Source organism: Balaenoptera physalus, assembly GCF_965194825.1.
Source record: "Balaenoptera physalus genome assembly, chromosome: 20".
Taxonomy (NCBI): Eukaryota; Metazoa; Chordata; class Mammalia; order Artiodactyla; family Balaenopteridae; genus Balaenoptera; species Balaenoptera physalus.
The window spans coordinates 62,619,082-62,637,167 of record NC_138901.1 but is presented as its reverse complement, the minus strand read 5'-3'; the positions used below and the strand labels follow the sequence as shown (position 1 = coordinate 62,637,167).

At 43.2% G+C, this 18,086-nt stretch overlaps 1 protein-coding gene across 3 annotated transcripts; it reads right to left on the bottom strand.

The window, feature by feature from the left end:
• Positions 1-3,723: 3,723 nt before the first annotated feature.
• ZNF287 (zinc finger protein 287) lies at positions 3,724-18,015 on the bottom strand. 3 transcript variants are annotated; one of them, XM_082441314.1, is made up of 6 exons: positions 17,945-18,015; positions 16,326-16,917; positions 15,556-15,656; positions 13,554-13,680; positions 13,045-13,131; positions 3,724-7,760 (listed from the first exon to the last, which is right to left on the bottom strand). In XM_082441314.1, exons 2-6 carry the CDS (start codon positions 16,726-16,728, stop codon positions 6,196-6,198), a joined length of 2,283 nt encoding a protein of 760 aa, XP_082297440.1. In that variant the 5' UTR covers positions 16,729-16,917; positions 17,945-18,015; the 3' UTR covers positions 3,724-6,195. The 3 variants fall into 3 exon arrangements, with proteins under 3 accessions (XP_082297440.1, XP_082297439.1, XP_082297441.1); XM_082441313.1 differs by having other exon boundaries at positions 17,744-17,952; XM_082441315.1 differs by lacking the exon at positions 13,045-13,131 and having other exon boundaries at positions 17,744-17,953.
• Between the last annotated feature and the right edge of the window lie 71 nt (positions 18,016-18,086).

The following is an 18,086-nucleotide window of genomic DNA, read 5'->3' as shown; positions in this document are numbered from 1 at the left end:
GTTTGTGCTGGTATCTTTACCTGGGCCACTTCTCAGGCTTGTGTTTACAGCGAGCAGCGTGTCCCAGGACAGAGCATGCTTGCTTGCCGTTCACTATAAAAGGAGTGATTTCCCCAGATGTTGCTTTCCTGTGATGCAGCCCTTCCATCTAGGCCCACCGGTCACCCTCCTGTGATTGGGGTGGGGATGAGGGAAGGCAAGGGTAACTGGCTCGGATGTGAAGTCTGGCTACTGCTCTTGCCATGAGTAATAAAGTTCTTTGTCTTTGATCCAGGAGTCGCATGTCTTGTGTCAGCACCCATGAAAATAACAGGCTAGTTTATTATCTTGGAAGTCAAGTAAAATCCCAGACCCTTTGCAGTTCTGGACGGACATGTAAAATGATTTTTTTTTTCTGAGGAAACAATCTTGTTTATTGTGCAGAGGTTCCTGCAGAGATGCATTCATCAAACATTTATTGAGGGCCATGTGCCCGGCACTGTGCTTGGTGTAGGAGATACAGAAATGAATACGCCAGTCTCTCCTCTTGGGAGCAAAGACAGCCGTCCTTGACTCCTCTCTGCCTCACACCCCAGTCCAACTCATCAGCAAGTCCTGTACTCTACCTGCAAAACACACCCAGCGCTGAGTCACTTCTCAGCACCTCTACTGCGACCACGAGTTCTCCTCTGAATCACTTGTAAACACACCTTCCTCACTGGCTTCGCTGCTTCTGCCCTTGCTCCGCTTTGGAACATTAGGATCACCTGGGCAGTGAAATGCTGAGATCCAGGCCCCATCCCAAATGAAGTCAATCAGCTGCTCAGGTCATTCTAACGTTCAGCTAAGAGTGAGAGCCAGTGCTGCTGATGGTGAGATGCTGAGGGTTTTTCAGCAAATGGTGACACAGTCACATGCACTCCTCAACCTGCACAGCTGTATGTGGTGGTCCTGGTTAGATGCCTTCACTTTGGCAAATGCGGCAGATACAGTGAGAGGTGCAAGATCTGGGGTAGGGTGAACACTTACCTGGCTGGCTACAAGATAAACAAGAGCTGATGAAAGGCCTGAAATGAGGTAGTGGCTGTTGGGATAGAGAAGAATGAACTGGAACATGGAGGGGTAAAGCCCAAACCCGATGGTCCAGGTGGTCATTGACCAGATGGTTGCCGAGCGGGGAAAAGATCTGGGTTGGAGACCAGAATTGGAAGGGGGAGGGGAGTGCATCGTTTTTTTGGGCTCTTCTCATATAAAGATTTGAATTTAAAAAACTCCACGGGAAGGGAGACAAAAAACTTTCAATGCTCTAATCTCATCAAAATACATAATTAGGTACATACTTTCTGTGTTCTGAGTTTTCACTTAACAATATTTTACAGGAAGAACTCAACTAAGTGCTGGAGCCATGGGTTCCAACCCTTGTTCTGTCACTATGTGTACGTGACCTCAGGTCAGCGTCCTGGGCTTCACTTTCCCCGTCCACACAGCGGACTCAATGCTGCTGACAGGCTTACACACACATGCATACATATCACCGCAGTGCACATGCTTGCCATGTTCAATGGTTATAGTGTTCTGAGGTGGGATAATTATAGTGAAATAGAGTGCCATGAGGAGAGTAACGAAAATAGAGGGCTGGAAGTACATTTACAGGCACATGCAAGTGAATTCATACCCGAAGATAGAGTGTCGAGTGAAAACTAATGGCTTTAAGTTTCAGAGACCAAATAAAAGTTTAGCAAGAAAAACTAGTACTTTGCATGAAATAGACCCTCAGAATTCAAATTTAGATCAGAAACCTGCCTTAAGGAAATGTGATGGGAAAGGAGTGTGATTAGCTTATCAACACAGTAAATCAACAAGACACTTCATAGTTAAAACACAACACAGTTGGTGTCCTTCACTTCGTTGCTCTTAACTGCCCTCTACTTAACCCACTTGCAAGGTTGACTGACAAGCTCCCGTCCTCTGGAAACACGCTGCTGACGGCCTTGGCAAAAGACCTCTTGTGGTTAAGTTTGCTGCTTTCCTAGTAAGCGTAACACTTGTGTTCTCTCCAGTTTAGTTTGCTCAACAAGACTTGTTTGCTCCCAGAGTCCTTTGTCCGGGAGGTACTTATGTCTCCCATTACATAGATATTATGTAACTGATGAAACTGAGGGCAGAGTTGCCTTTATGCAGACTCAATGGTTGGAAGGGCTCAGCCCACTTGCTAAGCGCGCCCAGTAGCAGTGAGCCTGCCCGCTGCCCAGATCTGGTTTCTAAATTGCTGCCTATTAAAAAGAGCCAGGGCTTCCTGGAGAAATGGCTCATGTCATACCTGGGGTATTTAAAGTGCAAGGTGAACCTGAGATGGCTTTGTCAAAAGGCCATTAAGTGCCCAGGACTTCCCTGGTGGCACAGTGGTTAAGAATCCGCCTGCCAATGCAGGGGACACGGATTCAAACCCTGGTCCAGAAAGATCCCACGTGCCGTGGAGCAACTAAGCTGGTGCGCCACAACTACTGAGCCTGTGCTCTACAGCCCGCGAGCCACAACTACTGAGCCCACGTGCCACAACTACTGAGCCCGCGCACCTAGAGCCTGAGCTCTGCAACAAGAGAAGCCACCGCTATAAGCCCGCGCATCACAACAAAGAGTAGCCCCCTTGTCGCAACTAGAGAAAGCCCGCGCACAGCAACGAAGACCCAACGCAGCCAAAAATAAATAAATAAAATAAATACATTTATATAAAAAAAAAAGGCCACTAAGTGCCCAGAGATTGGAGGGGTAACGTCAAAGGACAAAAGGGCTACTTGAAGGGCTCTAACTGGCCAAATCTGGGATAATTAGAGCATCAGAAACAATGATCATAATTGTGACACACTGAATCACTTGTCATCACTGCCAGTGACTCCTGACTCTGAAAACTGGTAATTTAAGGAAAGACTTGAGCATGACCCTACGTGCATTCCCAGCTGACGAAGGAAAGCTCTTCCTTAAAGAATGCCAGTCAGTAACTGTAAAAAGAATGATAGAAAATTGCCATTTTGCAGGGGGAATTCCCTGATGGTTCAGTGCTTAAGACTCCTCGCTTCCACTGCAGGGGTCGCGGGTTCGATCCCTGGTCGGGAACTAAGATTCCGCATGCCACGTGGCGCGACCAAAAAAAATAAAGAAAATCGCCATTTTGCAAATCTTGACGAAATGATTGATTCTGGCAAGGATCATCATCATTGAATCCCAAAACCACCAGATAAAAGGTTGTTGGTAAACGGGCTATCCATGCACTGCTGGTGTCAGTGCACAGGTTATCTATTAACTGCAACAGCAAAAACATACCTTACGTTGGGAAGATGTGGTGATCAAATTCTGCATCACAGACAGTGAGTCAACCAGATATTAATGAGACTTTTGTTGTGATGCAATATGAAATACATCTGTGAGGTGTTAATGTCAAAAATTTGTAACCTGAATACACCAAGCCTTTGGCCCTAACTGCAAATTTATAGAAACTACAGGAACAAGATAAAGTGTTTAGAGGTGAAATGTCTGTAAGTTACTTTCAAACTATTCAGTAAAAAATATGGCAAAATGTTAATTTTTAAATCTAGGTGGATATACAATTTGTTTTATTATTAAACTTTTCTGTATATTTGCACATTTTCATAATAAAAAGTTGTGGAAAATAAGACTACCTGTTAAAAAAAAAAAACTTCAAAGCGTGGATCAGACAACTGTAAAAGTGGGAAAAACACAAAGATCTCGGATTCTCCACTATTATTATTATTATTGTTATTTTATAAGAGCATCAACTGCCTCAGTGTTTCAGTGGAAGACCTTATAAATGCATTATTTACATAAAACACACGAAGGTAGGAAATACAAATTAATGCAAAGAAAGGCGCTATGGACTGTAACATTCCACACATTCATTCCAGGAGAAAACAGCGTTGCATAAGGTATGAAGTGCTATTATAAAAATTGCATCTTAAATACAATGGTTATTTTTTAACATGATAACTATGGCATAAGCATAATTTGAGTATTATGCAACCTGGAGAAAATCTGCACTTCGTGAAGGATGATTCCGTGACATCAAGGTTAACTATTAGGAGGACAAGGGGAAAGCAACTTCTTGAAGAAAACACTCAACAAAAAAGACTTGAAGATGCTGGTACCCCAGGTCCTTCGCCACTGCCCCCCCCGCCCCCCCCCACCGGCCAACCAGGTGTTTCCAACGTCCAAATGAAGCTGCATGGTCAACACATGCTTAAATTGGTATTTATGACACCAGAATTTATATCAGGTTTTCCTCACCTAGCTCAGGAAAACTTCCTGTGCAAAGATGTCCCATGATTTTTTAGGAATATCCCCATTGTTAAGATTTGGGGATTCTCATTCTTCATTTTTAAGTAGTTCCTGTCACTAACAAATGACCAATATTTGTTAAATATTTCTTTGCATGTATGCACCAAGAAGTATTTAAAATTTTGCCAATTTCACTCCATATCAGTTACTTCTAACTTATTACTCAAGTCTAACTTGACTACTTATTTATTCATTAATTCAACCAACATAACTTGACCACCTACCATATGCAAGGCACTGAAGAAAGAAACAAAAGCAAGAAGAAAGGTCAGCTCTCAGGACGTGGTCTTAAATTCTGAGTGCAATGCTGTGGACAGTAAATACAATAGCATTTTCACCCGTTTCTATTTGCGTTTCTACCAGTTTTCCTTTTATGCTGTTTGGGACCCCACAAACTCAGTTATTATTGTTGAATGATTACTGCATCAATGATAGTTTCTGCATCAATGCTTTTTCCAATGAAACTTTCCCTGTTATTTTAAGAGTAATCCCTATTTTACTTACACGTACAAGAAGTACCAATTTCAATTATCCTTTTGAAATCAGTCATTTCAGTTTCTTCTTATAAACAGGCTGAATTTTGCTTTTTTATTCAAGTAGTCACTCATTTTCTTAGGTAAACCAAGTCCAGCAACACTTCAGTTATAACAGTTGCCCCTGTATTCTCTTTCCTCACCCCTACGTCTTCAATTTTTCCCCCCGACCCACTTTCTGCACTGAACTCAAACCTATTTTCCACTATTTTTTCCTCATACTATTTAAATAGCTGCTTTCATTACTTCCTTAAGATAACGGGGTTGCATCTGGCAACCCATTTTAGCAGGTTTCTTAGGTTCATTCCATAACGTACTGGTTAAGATCATGTCCTTGACTTTATCTTTCATTACTTTATAAAGCTTTCTATTGCTTAAATTAGCTGTGGTTTTCGGCATTTAAGCCCTGGAAGAATCCAGTTAGGATGTTTGGGCCCTGAGCACAGTAGGCACTCAAGAAACCTGTTTCAAAGGAAGAAACAGACTTTCTACAGTAAGTCACAGGGGAACTTTAAGGTATGAATTTTGGAGTCAGGTGGAAAAAAAAAAAAAGAATTGTATTCTTGTTTTTTTCCTTCTGAATGACAGTTGTCAAAAGCTAGTGAAACTAAGGATAATATGTTTTAAATATTAAGCTTGGGGGTTTAATCTTTGCCTGTAAATCTGTACACATGTCTAAGGATTATAGACACATTAGTTTCTCCTAACAGATCATCTTTCATTAAGCTTCTCTTTAATGTTTCAGTAAAGGAAAGCGTAACTAAACTGTGGTCACATAGAAATCGTTAGGATACTTTCAACTTTTTTTTTTTTTTTTTTTGCAAACCTACTGGCTCCACATGGCAGTTATGGCAAAATAGGAAAAGGGAAGTAAAAAGGAGGAAGGGACCTTTACATATTTAAGGCTTCAAAGCTGAGAAGAACTAAAGGCCTGAAAGCAGCTTTTTTTCTGTTACCCCAGGATTACTCTCTGGTGTGAAAGCTCTACTGGATGGAAGCTTTCCCAAGTTACATTCGTAAGGCCTCCTTAAGAAATACTTGAAACATGGTAAGAGTTGATGAGTTACAGGTTTTTGAGTACTCTTACTTTCCTAGGGCTTCTTTCTGGAATGAATTAAACTGGTATCAAATAAAGGTTAAGAAGTGAATGTTTTCTTCTTAAATTTCACAGTACATTTAAATAGGTTATATCCACGTCACTAATTCTGATACTTCTGCTGAGTGATAATCTAACCCATATTGCACTTCTCTTGAATAATGTTTTTAACACAGAATACAAAATAGAATTTTAAATGGTTAAGTTTTATAACCTAAATGAAGTCTCCCATATGCATTAATTACGATGTTTGGCACCTGTATGAACACGCTGATGCTGAATGAGGTTTGTACTCTGGGTGAAGGTTTTACCACATATACGGCATGCATAGGGCTTCTCTCCTGTGTGAATTCTCTGGTGCTGAATAAGGCATGTTCTCTGGCTAAAATCTTTGTCACATTCGTTACACTTATAGGGTCTTTCACCAGTATGAGTTCTCTGATGCTGATTAAGTGATGACGAATAAATAAATGCTTTCCCACATTCATTGCATTTGTAGGGTTTCTCTCCGGTATGGATCCTTTGATGCTGAGTAAGATTTGCACCCTGTCTATATGCTTTCCCACATATATTGCATTTAAAGGGTTTTTCTCCGTTGTGAATCCTCTGGTGCTGAGTAAGGTGTACACTCTGGCTGAAGGCCTTCCCACACACACTGCACTTATAGGGTTTCTCTCCGGTATGTGTTCTGTGATGTTGGGTAAGGTTTGCACTCTGGCTGAAGGCTTTCCCACATATATTGCATATATAGGATTTCTCTCCAGTGTGAGTGGTCTGATGCTGAATAAGAGTGGAGGAGTGAGCGAAGGCTTTTCCACATTCGTTGCATTTATAACACTTCTCTCCAGAATGAATCCTCTGATGTCGGATAAGGTAAGTGCTCTGACTGAACACTTTCCAACACTCATTGCATTTATATGGTTTCTTTCCTGTGTGTATCTTTTGATGCTGAAGGAGGTGTGTGCTCTGGCTGAACGTTTTCCCACACTCGTTGCATATGTAAGGTTTTTCTCCAGTATGAACTCTCTGGTGATTAATCAGCGATGAACTGTGGCTGAAGGTTTTGCCACACTCCAAGCACTTGTAGGGTTTCTCTCCCGTGTGTGTCCTCTGGTGGATGGTGAGGTGTGCGCGCTGGCTGAAGTCTTTCCCGCAGTCGTCGCACTTATAGGGTTTCTCTCCCGTGTGGATCCGCTGGTGGATGGTGAGGTGTGCGCGTTGGCTGAAGGCTTTCCCGCACTGGTGGCATTCGTAGGGCTTCTCTCCAGTGTGCATCCTCTGATGTGCAATGAGGGATGAGACGTGTCTAAACTCTTTCCCACATTCTTCACATTCATAAGACTTCTCTTTGGCATGGCTACTTTGGTGTTTGATGAGGGATGGGTACTTTCTGAACTTCTTCCCACACACATTACACTTATAAGGCTTCTCTCCGGGATATATTTTCCTGTGTACGATACCGTAAGAGACATGACTGAAGGTGGCCTTGCCTTCGTCGTACACAGAAGTTTTATCATCTGATTGGGTATCAAACTGTATCATTAGGTTTGAATGCTTTTCAAAATTACTTCTATATATATCATATTTATAGTCTTCTGCACGATCATCTTCTTCTGAAAGGACTGACTTCAAACCAAAATCTCTCTCATTGGTGGGAATTCTCCTGAAGGTCTCTGTTGCTTGCCCTTCTAATCTGTCATCACAGTCATAGGGTTCTTCCAGCTTGATGGTCTTGGTTCCATCCTTTGTGAGTTTAGAAACATTTTCCACCGGAGTACCCTCTTGGGCTTCTGTTTCCCATCCTGAAATTAAAAAAGTACATAAAAAGTCTTCCTCTATTTGGAGAAAGGAAACTGCCAAAGCAGAAACAAAATAATGAACATAAATAAAATGCCTAAAAAGACTATGGCTCTGACAACCTCATAACATGGTCCTTAATGCTCGGGAAAGGAGAATAAAAGGGCAGAAAACAGGACTAAATTGTTGAAGAAGGAGAGGCTCCTCCCTATTCAACATGGGCGTGGAGTTAATAGAATAGGTTAGGTCAGGCGACAGAGCTAAGAAGTGAAAACAGACGATAAACTGTGGGACGACCTGGGATGACTTTTATTACACAAACATTTATAATCATATAAGCTGTAATTTACATAATGGGTCATAAAGCAGGCTGACTGTCACCACCCCTCCTTCCAATCTACCCTGCACACTGTACGTAATATTCTGGAGGCAGTTTCACGGTTTGTGTTCATGTTTTAATACGTCTAGTAACTCTTACAGCCTGAAGCCATGGTTCTCAGGGGTACAATCCCCAGACCAGTGGCGTGAGCATCACTGTCACCTGAAATATGTCAAGTGACTGGGCCCCTCCCAGACATACTGAGTCAGAAAACGGGGGTGGGGCTGAGCCCTCCAGGAGGTTTGAATCACACTGAGGTTTCAGGATCAGCGGCTTAAAGGATAAAAGTTAAAGAAAGAAGAGTTAAAATACCTCCACTCAGTACTCAGACCCCAAATAATCTAGCCTTTTCTACTGTACTCCCTCGTCTATCACAACTCATATTCAGCTTAAAGTTCAAAGTTATCCACATAACTTAGAACTATGTCCTTATAATCTTCTAAAGGTGCCACTAATTCCAGACTCCAGGCTTCTCTTATGACACCTTCTCCACCTACTGAAAAAGATGCTTATGGCCCAGCTCATGTTTCTCTCCTCCTTCTTAGAATCCTAAAGTACAGATTAGGTTGAATGATATGAAACTGCCTTTTTTGTAGGTCAATCTGGCTGAATATCAGCAGTTTCATATGGTCCAACCTAATAAAATATTGGGCCCATGGCAGAACTTGGCTTTATATTATTATTTCACAGTTTTGTGTGTTTCTTGTATTTCCAACTCAGATGCAAACTGTGGAAATGGCTTATGCTTCTTTTACATTTCCTTCAGAAAATGGCCCAAGACTCTGGATATGAAGGCCACTGAATGGAATTGGTAAAATAAATGACAATACCTTGTTGTAAAAAGGTGAACTCAAATGAAAGCGTACACACACACACACACACACCTGGACCCCCAAACCTGACTGCAAAGCCATCAAATACACATTTGTTGATGCCTATTATGTTTCTATTATGATGGTTTAAAACAAATTTAAGTTGCAATAACTTTCTCCTTTGAAATCAGATAAGAAACATATAACTTGCAAATGTTAAGAATTATATATATGAAATATAATGAAATACAGAGTTTATAATATAGCAAAAATGGTGCTGGATAGTCCAGAAACTTTCTAAAATGCAGATCAAAGTATAATAACTTTACAAATATATACATTCAATAGACTCATCCATCAGTAAAGGACTAGTTAGAATAGGAGATAATGGAATATTGATAACTGATAAAAATAGGTACATCGATATGAAAAGGTGTGCAGGAAATATTAAGTGAAAAAGAGAGAGAGAGAGGGATAAAACGGTACACACAGAAAGATTCCATCTGTGTAAAGATGTGTGTCTCCAACCCCTCCAACCCCAAAACCAGGGCCTTCTCCCCTGAGATCAGCACTCCCTGCAGGTCTGTGTACATAGCTAGGTGAGGGGAGGGAGACACATACTTCATTATGCTTCCTTGTGCTGCTTGAATTTACAAACTACTTTTATTATCTTGATTCAAATACAAAAATTAGACACTAGAAAATGCTTAAGAGTAATGTTAAATGAAAAAAAGAATACCGTAACTAGCATGAAAACTCATTAGAACTAGATATATATTACCAAAATGTTAACAATGAGAGTTTGTTTCAAAAAATATTTTCTGATTTTCAAGAAATTGGTTATATTTCTTTTATTGTTTTTTGGTACTAGAAGTGTTGCTATATTACTTTTTCTAGAGGAAAAAAATCTAAAAACAACTTTCTCAAACCAGGATTTATTACTCTCCCCTTAGAAGAACGAAATGAGAATGTTAATGGACTGCATGGGTAGGTGTGTATATACACAAAAACAATGAGATAGTCCAGAAGCTGAGTTTAGCGCCTATGTAATCAGAATCAGTCTGTGACAGACTGTTCCATACACCTGAGAAGGAAGTACTAAAGTTATAATTAACAGGCTTAAAGTAACAAGTCTGAATGATGGCCATGAAAAAATCACTACTATAAGCATACATTTTTAAACCAGTCAGTTTACTGGTAATTCAGAAATTAAGATCATTAAGCAGGGCTTAAATATGTGTATATAACAAACTGGAAAGGACCGATTACAGTGGTGTAATATTTCTAGCAGAAGAGATCAGTGTTGACCAGGTAATGAAGGAACACTTTTAGGGGAGATCTGGTTTGGGCTGAACCTGAAAGAATGGCTGGGTCCTGTATGATGTAAAGACCATAAAGTTCTGAGACAGGAACAGACAACACTACTGCTCGATTTGTGAATCATCAAAGTTTCCATTCCCTCAGGTATGACTGATGAGATGCCCTAACCAAAGGTTCAACTTATACGTCTCTGAGCTGATAAGAAAGTGAAATCCTCAAAGCCAAAAATCAAGTGAGAGCAGGAAGACCAGAAGTCAGCGAAAGTTGAAGCTGGCTTCCTGAGACACTCCTCCATCCTGCTGACGACCTTCAGCTTCCCTTTGAGGGTGCAAGGGGCTCGGGGGCCAGAAGACAAAGCCTGCAACCAACCTGGGGCAGCTGGCAGGAGTCTGCACACTCTGTGCTACACCCTGTATAAGGACAGGCTAGAAAAACAAACAAAACCCAAACACCTCACCTCTACAGAAGGAAAAGAGGACCTTGCCTTTCTCAGTTTTGTGCTCTTTGGTGGGAGCAAAATCTCCCCCCAAAATACATAATCATAAACTGCCCCTCTTGTGGGTTTACAGCCTTAATTCAACCTGAATCACCTAAAAACCTCAAGTGGTCCCAGATGGGCAGCACCTCCCATAAGACGGTCCTGACTCCAGCAAAGGCCTAGCTCCATCTTGCCACGGGTTTTCTCAGTGTCGAGAGTGTGCTGAACTCACTCCCTAAAGAATTCAGTGTATATTTTGGGTCATTCTGCCAACTAAAGCAAATAGGCCATAAATTATGAGAAGAATTAGCTTTTCAAGTAGTAGGACCCTCAAAATACCAGATGACCGGATAAAGTTAACTTTTTTAAAAAGTTAAGCAATTCACTCTAAAGTAGCATATTATATTGTCATTATTGTTTAATTTGCTGTTAATGCTGGATTCCAGCATCAATACTGGTAGACATACTAGAAGGCAGTGGCTTAAATTAAAAAAAAAAAAAAAGGGAATAGGAAAGCAAAATGCAAAAGAGTACAGTGTACTTCTTTTGTATACAAAAGGAGAGCTAAGACTATATTTATAATTTATCTCTGCAAAGAGAAACACAGGAAGGATAAATGAGAGATAAGTGAGCCCTATAACCTACAGGAAGTGGACGGGAACAGGGCAGAAGGGATGGGAGTGTACACCTTTCTATAGTTTTGACTTCTGAACTGCGTTAATGTTTTTACATACTCAAAAATGTAAAATTAAATAAAAAAGAATCAAGAAACAAGAGAATACTAAACTTGAACACAAATGTAATCAAACAAGTTTAACTGTGTATCAAACTGTTAAGATAACCAGAAAGGAAGAATTCAAGTAACTCTGAACCCAGTATCCTCTATATCTTTAGTGGAATATATTCTAAGGACATGAAGGAATTTTGAACGTTACCTGAGCAGTTTGTTATCTGAGAGATAATGATATACTTCTGAAACCATTTTTGTGTGATTATATGATAGAGCAAATGAGCAGATATACTGATATTGGGAACCAGATGACTCATTCTGTGGGAAAGGAAGTAGAAAACAGATATGGGGAGGCACAAGATAGACTGCCCTCGTGGTGCTAGATTTGAATTAAAGTCACCAGTATGAACTCAGGATTCAAAAAACCTACAAACACACACACACACACACACTTCACAGCTCTATCTACTGAACAAATCTAGTAGCAATGGTACCCAGAGTAGTGAGCACACTCACTGCCCAGATCCTGGCCTCTCATCACTAATCCCCACTAAGATGAACCACTGTTCCTTAGAGAAATTCCAGGTCTAAGGTAGGCATGAAGTGAGCCCAGACCATTCTCTGCCAGAAAGCAAGGAAATGCTCAAAGACTAATGGGGACGTCTCAAAAGGACTTGATCTGAAAGGCTCCCATCGCCGAAATTTGGGACAATTGAGCATCAAAAACAAATACTCGCCCCTCCAAACTGGAATTAATGGACTAACAATACATTGAATTTTTAAAAATTCCACTAGTCCATAGTGACATATACACATAAAAATGGGGTGGGAGGGACAGGTATTCTTTTCAGATTAATCATTTAGAGGAGATGGTGGAATTAGAAAATCACCATTTTGCAACCAGCAATGTAATAAAGCAAGGATCCACAGTGGATGCTGAGAACCTTAACTGGAAGGTCATCAGGGAATAGAACAGTCACGTGACCTCTAGGTGTCGAGCCACAGGTGACGACACAGATGCAGGAACCGGATGAATGCGGCAAATAGGTGGGGACTTCTGTCTGCATAGATCTGGCTTTATATATTTTTACAATTTTTGATCTTGCAAACATGTTATTTTTTTCAATAATTAGAACATAAAAAAGAAAGGAATGAGGAGAGTGGAGGCAGGGGGCTACAGGATTTTGTCAATAAACAGAATAAAAGAAACTCAAAAAGAAGGTGAGAAGGTTTGAAATTTGAGATTTTAGGGGACATTCATGCATGCTTAAAAATAGAGGGAGGGAACACACGGAAAGCCCCAGACAAAACTCTAAGAGAGGGAACCCAGGGGTCATGGAGAAGCACAAAATAAGAGGGGGGTTGGGGGCGGTTGAAAAAATGACACCTGGAAAATCTCTTCCAAAGATGGCCTCTGTAAGGAAGCAACCCCAAGCAGCCCAGTGTTCTCAACAGGGTGGGATGTCTTCGTGCAAAGTGACTTGGCCACATGTAAAAACACATCTCACCACACTTAGGATAGTACAGGCTCTGAAGCACAAAGCATCTCATCGGCTGGTGGTTCTCTCACCTGGACTAGGGCCTTCTAAAATTTCTTTTATCACCATCCATGGTTCTTCCAATATGGGAATCACGGTTGGTCTGTACACTGTAAGTCCTGTTCAGGAGGAACAGAGTGAGTTTTACCCTGGAGATAAACAGTTGTTCAAGTTTTACTGCCTGACTTCTTACCCATGAGGACAGATCTCTACAGGAAAAGAATGGTTCACGGACATGACCTCATGAATGAGGTCACTGTCCTTTTCGGAGCTGGGACAAAAACTTCCTGCACCCTGGAGGATGCACGGCTGGAGATCACGGGGAAGGAGGCGCTGGGCAGGGCGCGGCGTTGGGTGGTGGCCCTAGGAGGCTGTGCGTCGTACCTCCTGATGACCCTTCACTTAGAAACCTTTCCTTTGCCATTTCTGTGCCTGAACGGACAAGCACACTCCCCTCTGGGCCCGACCATTTTTGACAGCTGAGGGGAGAAAGACTCGGGCGCGTATGCAGGGAGGAGGGCCGGGCGCAGATGACGCTCACCCAGAGAAACCATGTTCCAGTAGTTCTGCAGCGTCACCGTCTTGTACAGCTCCTTCTGCACAGGACGCATGCGCTCCCAGTCCTCCCGGGTGATATCCACGGCCACATCTGTGAATGTCATGGATTCCTGAAACATCAAACGTGACTCAACTTGGTTCAGGAACTAGGAGGAAGGGGACGGCGACAGCACAGGTGCGTGTGTGGTGGGGGAAACCACAGAGTCTTGAGCGTTGGTAGGACCCTAAAAATTACCTAGTCAATACCTTTACCCAATGTATGGATAAGCAGACCTGAATGGCCTGAGGGGAAGTCTGAAAACAAAGTAGAATACATCAGTTTCGGTGCATGCGTTGGTGGCTCCATCTTAAAGAATAAAAGGATTTAAACGTAGATGACACAGAGAGAATGGTTTGACTTTCAAGCATTGCCTTACAAATAAATTAAATGTGTTACAGTTTGACATTTTAAGGTATTTTGTGTGCTCTATGATGGAATGCAGAGCCCTTCCTTTTTCCCTCCTATCTATCTATCTATCTATTTTTGGCTGCGTTGGGACTTAGTTGTGGTACGCAGATCTTTCATTGCAGTGCGTGGCCTCTTTGTTGTGGCGTGCGGGCTTCTCTCTAGTTGTGGCGCACAGACTCAGTAGTTGCGACGTGTGGGCTCTCTAGTTGTGGTGTTCGGGCTCCAGAGAGCGTGGGCTCTGTAGTTGCGATATATGGGCTTAGCTGCCCCATGGCATGTGGGATCTTAGTTCCCCAACCAGGGATGGAAACCACGTCCCCTGCATTGGAAGGCAGATTCTTATCCACTGGACCACCAGGGACCACCACCACTTCTTCCTTTCTAAAATAAAACTGGTACCAATAACCACACTGAACTACTGTACCTGGAGATACATTTCACAGTCTGGTAAAGTTAGCATCTCTCTGCTCTTCCTTCGTTTAAAAAAAAAAAAAAAAAATTCTTGCTTACTCTCACATGTTTTTCAAATAAACTGTAAGTTTCTTTAAAAAACTATATTGGGATTTTTCAAATCACATGTAAGTGTATAATTTAGGGAGAGCTGGCAGTTTTACAATCTTCAAGGCTTCGTTCATGTCTACAGAATAACACGGGACTGCAAAGCTTATACTATGCTTAGTCGTAGTTATCTTAAATGTGGGGATAATACTGTGAATGGAACCCTTTATTTCATTTTAGCATCTATCTGATTTTTATGTATATTTAAGAAAGTGAAAAATTTTTGTATGCCATTTTCTGTCGTGGTCACTTTACTCAAATTCTCTGTTATTGTTTCTAACAGTTTTTCCCTTGATTTTCTTAGGTTTTTTGGGTAAACATTCATATTATCTATAAATAATAATTTACTCTGGTTACCAATTTCAGACCATGTATATTTTACAGTGTATTTTACAGTAAACCTTTCTCTTAAGATGGCCTGAGCTGCTCGTCCTTAAAATAACACAGATTCGTAATAAACAGTAACATCATACAATACATGGCCTTTAATTACTTGTTCACAAAGACAAATAATAACTATTGTCTAATCTTCCTGTGACCTTCTTGATCACTTACTGTAATCCAGGCTAACAGGTCTCATAATATTTAACTGTCACGATCTAAGAGGAATATTCTATTCATTAGAGCTTAGTAACTCAGGCTATGAGTGGCTAAGTGTCTTGCCCCAAATCACAGGTTGTGGCAGAACCAGTAACCAAATCTAGATCCATGTGGCTGTGGAGGTGAATCCCTTAACCTCTATGCACTACTGCTGCTTTAAAGTAAAAAAGTGAGGAAAGGGATATCAAGGGAAGCAATGGATCCCATTTCCTATACAACGCATTCACCTACCTTAACAGGCCACGGTGACTTAAGGAGAAAACCTGAGGCTTAGGTCCTTATAGGACTTCTGGGGTCACAGAAGGTAGAGGGCCAGGTTAGAAAATGTCCTCACACACTAGGAAGGCATTTTAAAATCACAGAAGAAACTGACACTCACTTTGGTCACGAAGTCATTGAGCCATCCTGCCTGGAAAGCTTGTCTTCCTTTGGGGTCTTCCTCTGGGGTCTCTTGGGAAAGGGTGGAGTTCTGAGGAGCAGCTAGGGAAGAGAAAGAGACCGTGGTGGAGATCAGTCCTGTTTGAATAGCCTAGGAAACTCTTCACCAATAGAAGCCTATATTTTCTTAAAGCGAGGAATCAGAAGGAAACCAAAAACAGCGCCCCTGCTTCACAGAACCAGAGGAAAGGGGCAATGACTTATCCTGAAACTTATCCTGTTTTTGAGCAGGCTTCAGAAACAAGTCTGCTCTGGGATGCTTCAGAATATGTACCAAATTCACAGTTTTCTACTAAACCTTTGCGTGATAGAAATTTTGTGAGTTGTCTTTATACTTAGTAAAGAAATATTCTCTGGACACTTTTCTACATATTTGTAAGTATGTTACCATAAAACCCAATTCACAAAGCAAATGATTTATTGGCAGAATGGTTCAAACCTCTGCAGCGAAACTTCCTGAGGGCGCACATGGGGGTAATTTGGTTGTGTCTGGCCACTGTTTATGATATGTCCTCTGGGTTTACAGAACGTGTGTTGGGTTCCGAGCAGTTGGAAGAGGAATGCCAGGTAGGACGGGGCTCAGTGAAGCCTGTTCTCACTCACTCCCTGACCTCTGTTTTCCTAATCACCTCAGAGGGCTGCTCTCTGACGTGATGGCTGTCTTCTCGGACCACCCAGGACTCCTCCTCTCTCTGCCCTTACAAGCCTTACCTTCTTCCTCTAGAATCTGAGTCAAATCCTCCACCAGAGTCACCACTTCCTCGCTGCTCTTCGGGTACTGGGACTTCACCCAAGTCCTAACCTCCCCAGGCAGGATGCTCAGGAATTGCTCCAGGACCAGCAGCTCCAGAATTTGTTCCTTTGAGTGAATCTCGGGTCTCAGCCACTTAAGGCAGAGCTCTCGGAGCTGATTCAATGCCTTTCGAGGACCAGCCAGGTCTGGGTATGGAAAATTCCTAAAATTCTGCCGACAGGTCTCAGCGTCACGCAGGAGTCTTGAGGCGAGGGTTTCCTTCTCAGCATTGCGGGGTCCACTCTGAGCCTTGTCCGGCTTCCACGTTAGAAGGACTTGGGCACGTGACGAACTGGTCGTCCTCTTGCTCGGGGAGAACATGTCTACACACAGGAGTCAACCTGGCAACAGCCTTTATTTCTCCAGGAGTGAGCCAAATGCTTGAAGTCGCATGCTAGAACCACAAAGACCAAGGGCTGCTGCAGCCAGGGGCAGGACAGAGGCAAGGTAGAGTTAGCAGTCTTCCTTACAAACTCTGAGCCCAGAACTTGTAGGGATGGCTAAGAGACCCTGAAACACAAGAACAGACACAAGGTCAGGAATTCCTGGTGGCCTCTGCCATACGCACAAACAGTAATAGGCAGGCGACCCAGAGTGTACAAATAAACACAGAGAGTCTGCCGTGCTCTACCTCCCTGATATCCTTAGACGTGTAAAATAGATGCAACCTGCCCTGGGCACGGGTTGGGACTGCCATAAAAGGGTGGTGATAGAAGCAAAGCAAAAAGACAGATCAAATTTCTAACTTGTTGAAACAAACATTTTTTACAGAAAAAAAAAAAGGTTCAGTATTATAGTCACTGATGTTACAGAAGCTGTAATGACTGAAGTGCCTCTCAAAAACAGCAAATCTGTTACTTAGAAAAAACTGGGAGGAGAACTTCTTAAAGAGCTCAAGGTTCCCAAGGGAACGGTCAGGGGAAAAAGGGCGAGCCGTTTACCCGCTCTGCATATCAATGCCAGTCTGTTCCAGCCCTTCACTACCAGAGGGCTGGGCACAGGAAAGAAGCAGACTGGTGTAACCTGAAGCCCGTGAAGAGCTTCTACAGGACATAATTCCTAAGGAATACATTGGAAACCAGGATTCCCGCAGAAAACCTCACTGCAGGCCTGACCTGGAGGAGAACCGACACCACCTGTCCACGGGCTCCAGCTCTGAGCCCCCCTCAACCCCGTCGTGTCCCCCAAAGCCGGCTGCGCACCAGGCCTACGGGGCAGAGGCACCCCTCGCCTCCCCACCCCGCGAGGTCCCCCTAACTGCACAGTCTGAGGCTCGCGGGCCGCTGCGCGGGGACTGCCCCGCAGCCCCGACCCCGCAGGCCGCCCGCATCCTGACCTGTGGCCGGACCGGCGTACGCGCAGCCGAGCGGCCCGAGAAGCCCCGGGCAACAATGGCGGCGGGCGCGGCGCCTGCGTGGCGGGCTCGGTCCCGCGCTGCGGAGGGGCCTCGGCCCCGCCGCGTCCGTCCCGTAGAGCACGGCGCCTCGGCCGGAGCCACCCGTGCACCCGGTCCTGGGAAGCCCGGCCCGGAACCCACCGCGCCCCGGCTCCGCCGTGACCTCGCCTCGGCGCCACCGCGCATGTGCGCAGGAAGGACGCCGCGCCCCCTCGGAGCCAATCGGAAGCCGCGCCCGGCCCTCCCCGCCCGAGCTGCGGACCATGGACCCGTCTCCATGGCA

Coding starts and splice junctions, on each gene's coding strand:
- ZNF287 (XM_082441314.1), bottom strand. CDS start 16,728: ATGTTCTCCCCGAGCAAGAGGACGACCAGTTCGTCACGTGCCCAAGTC. Junction 15,657..16,325: donor TCAGATTCTAGAGGAAGAAG/GTAAGGCTTGTA, acceptor TCTCTTCCCTAG/CTGCTCCTCAGAACTCCACC. Junction 13,132..13,553: donor CTGGAACATGGTTTCTCTGG/GTGAGCGTCATC, acceptor CCTCCTGAACAG/GACTTACAGTGTACAGACCA.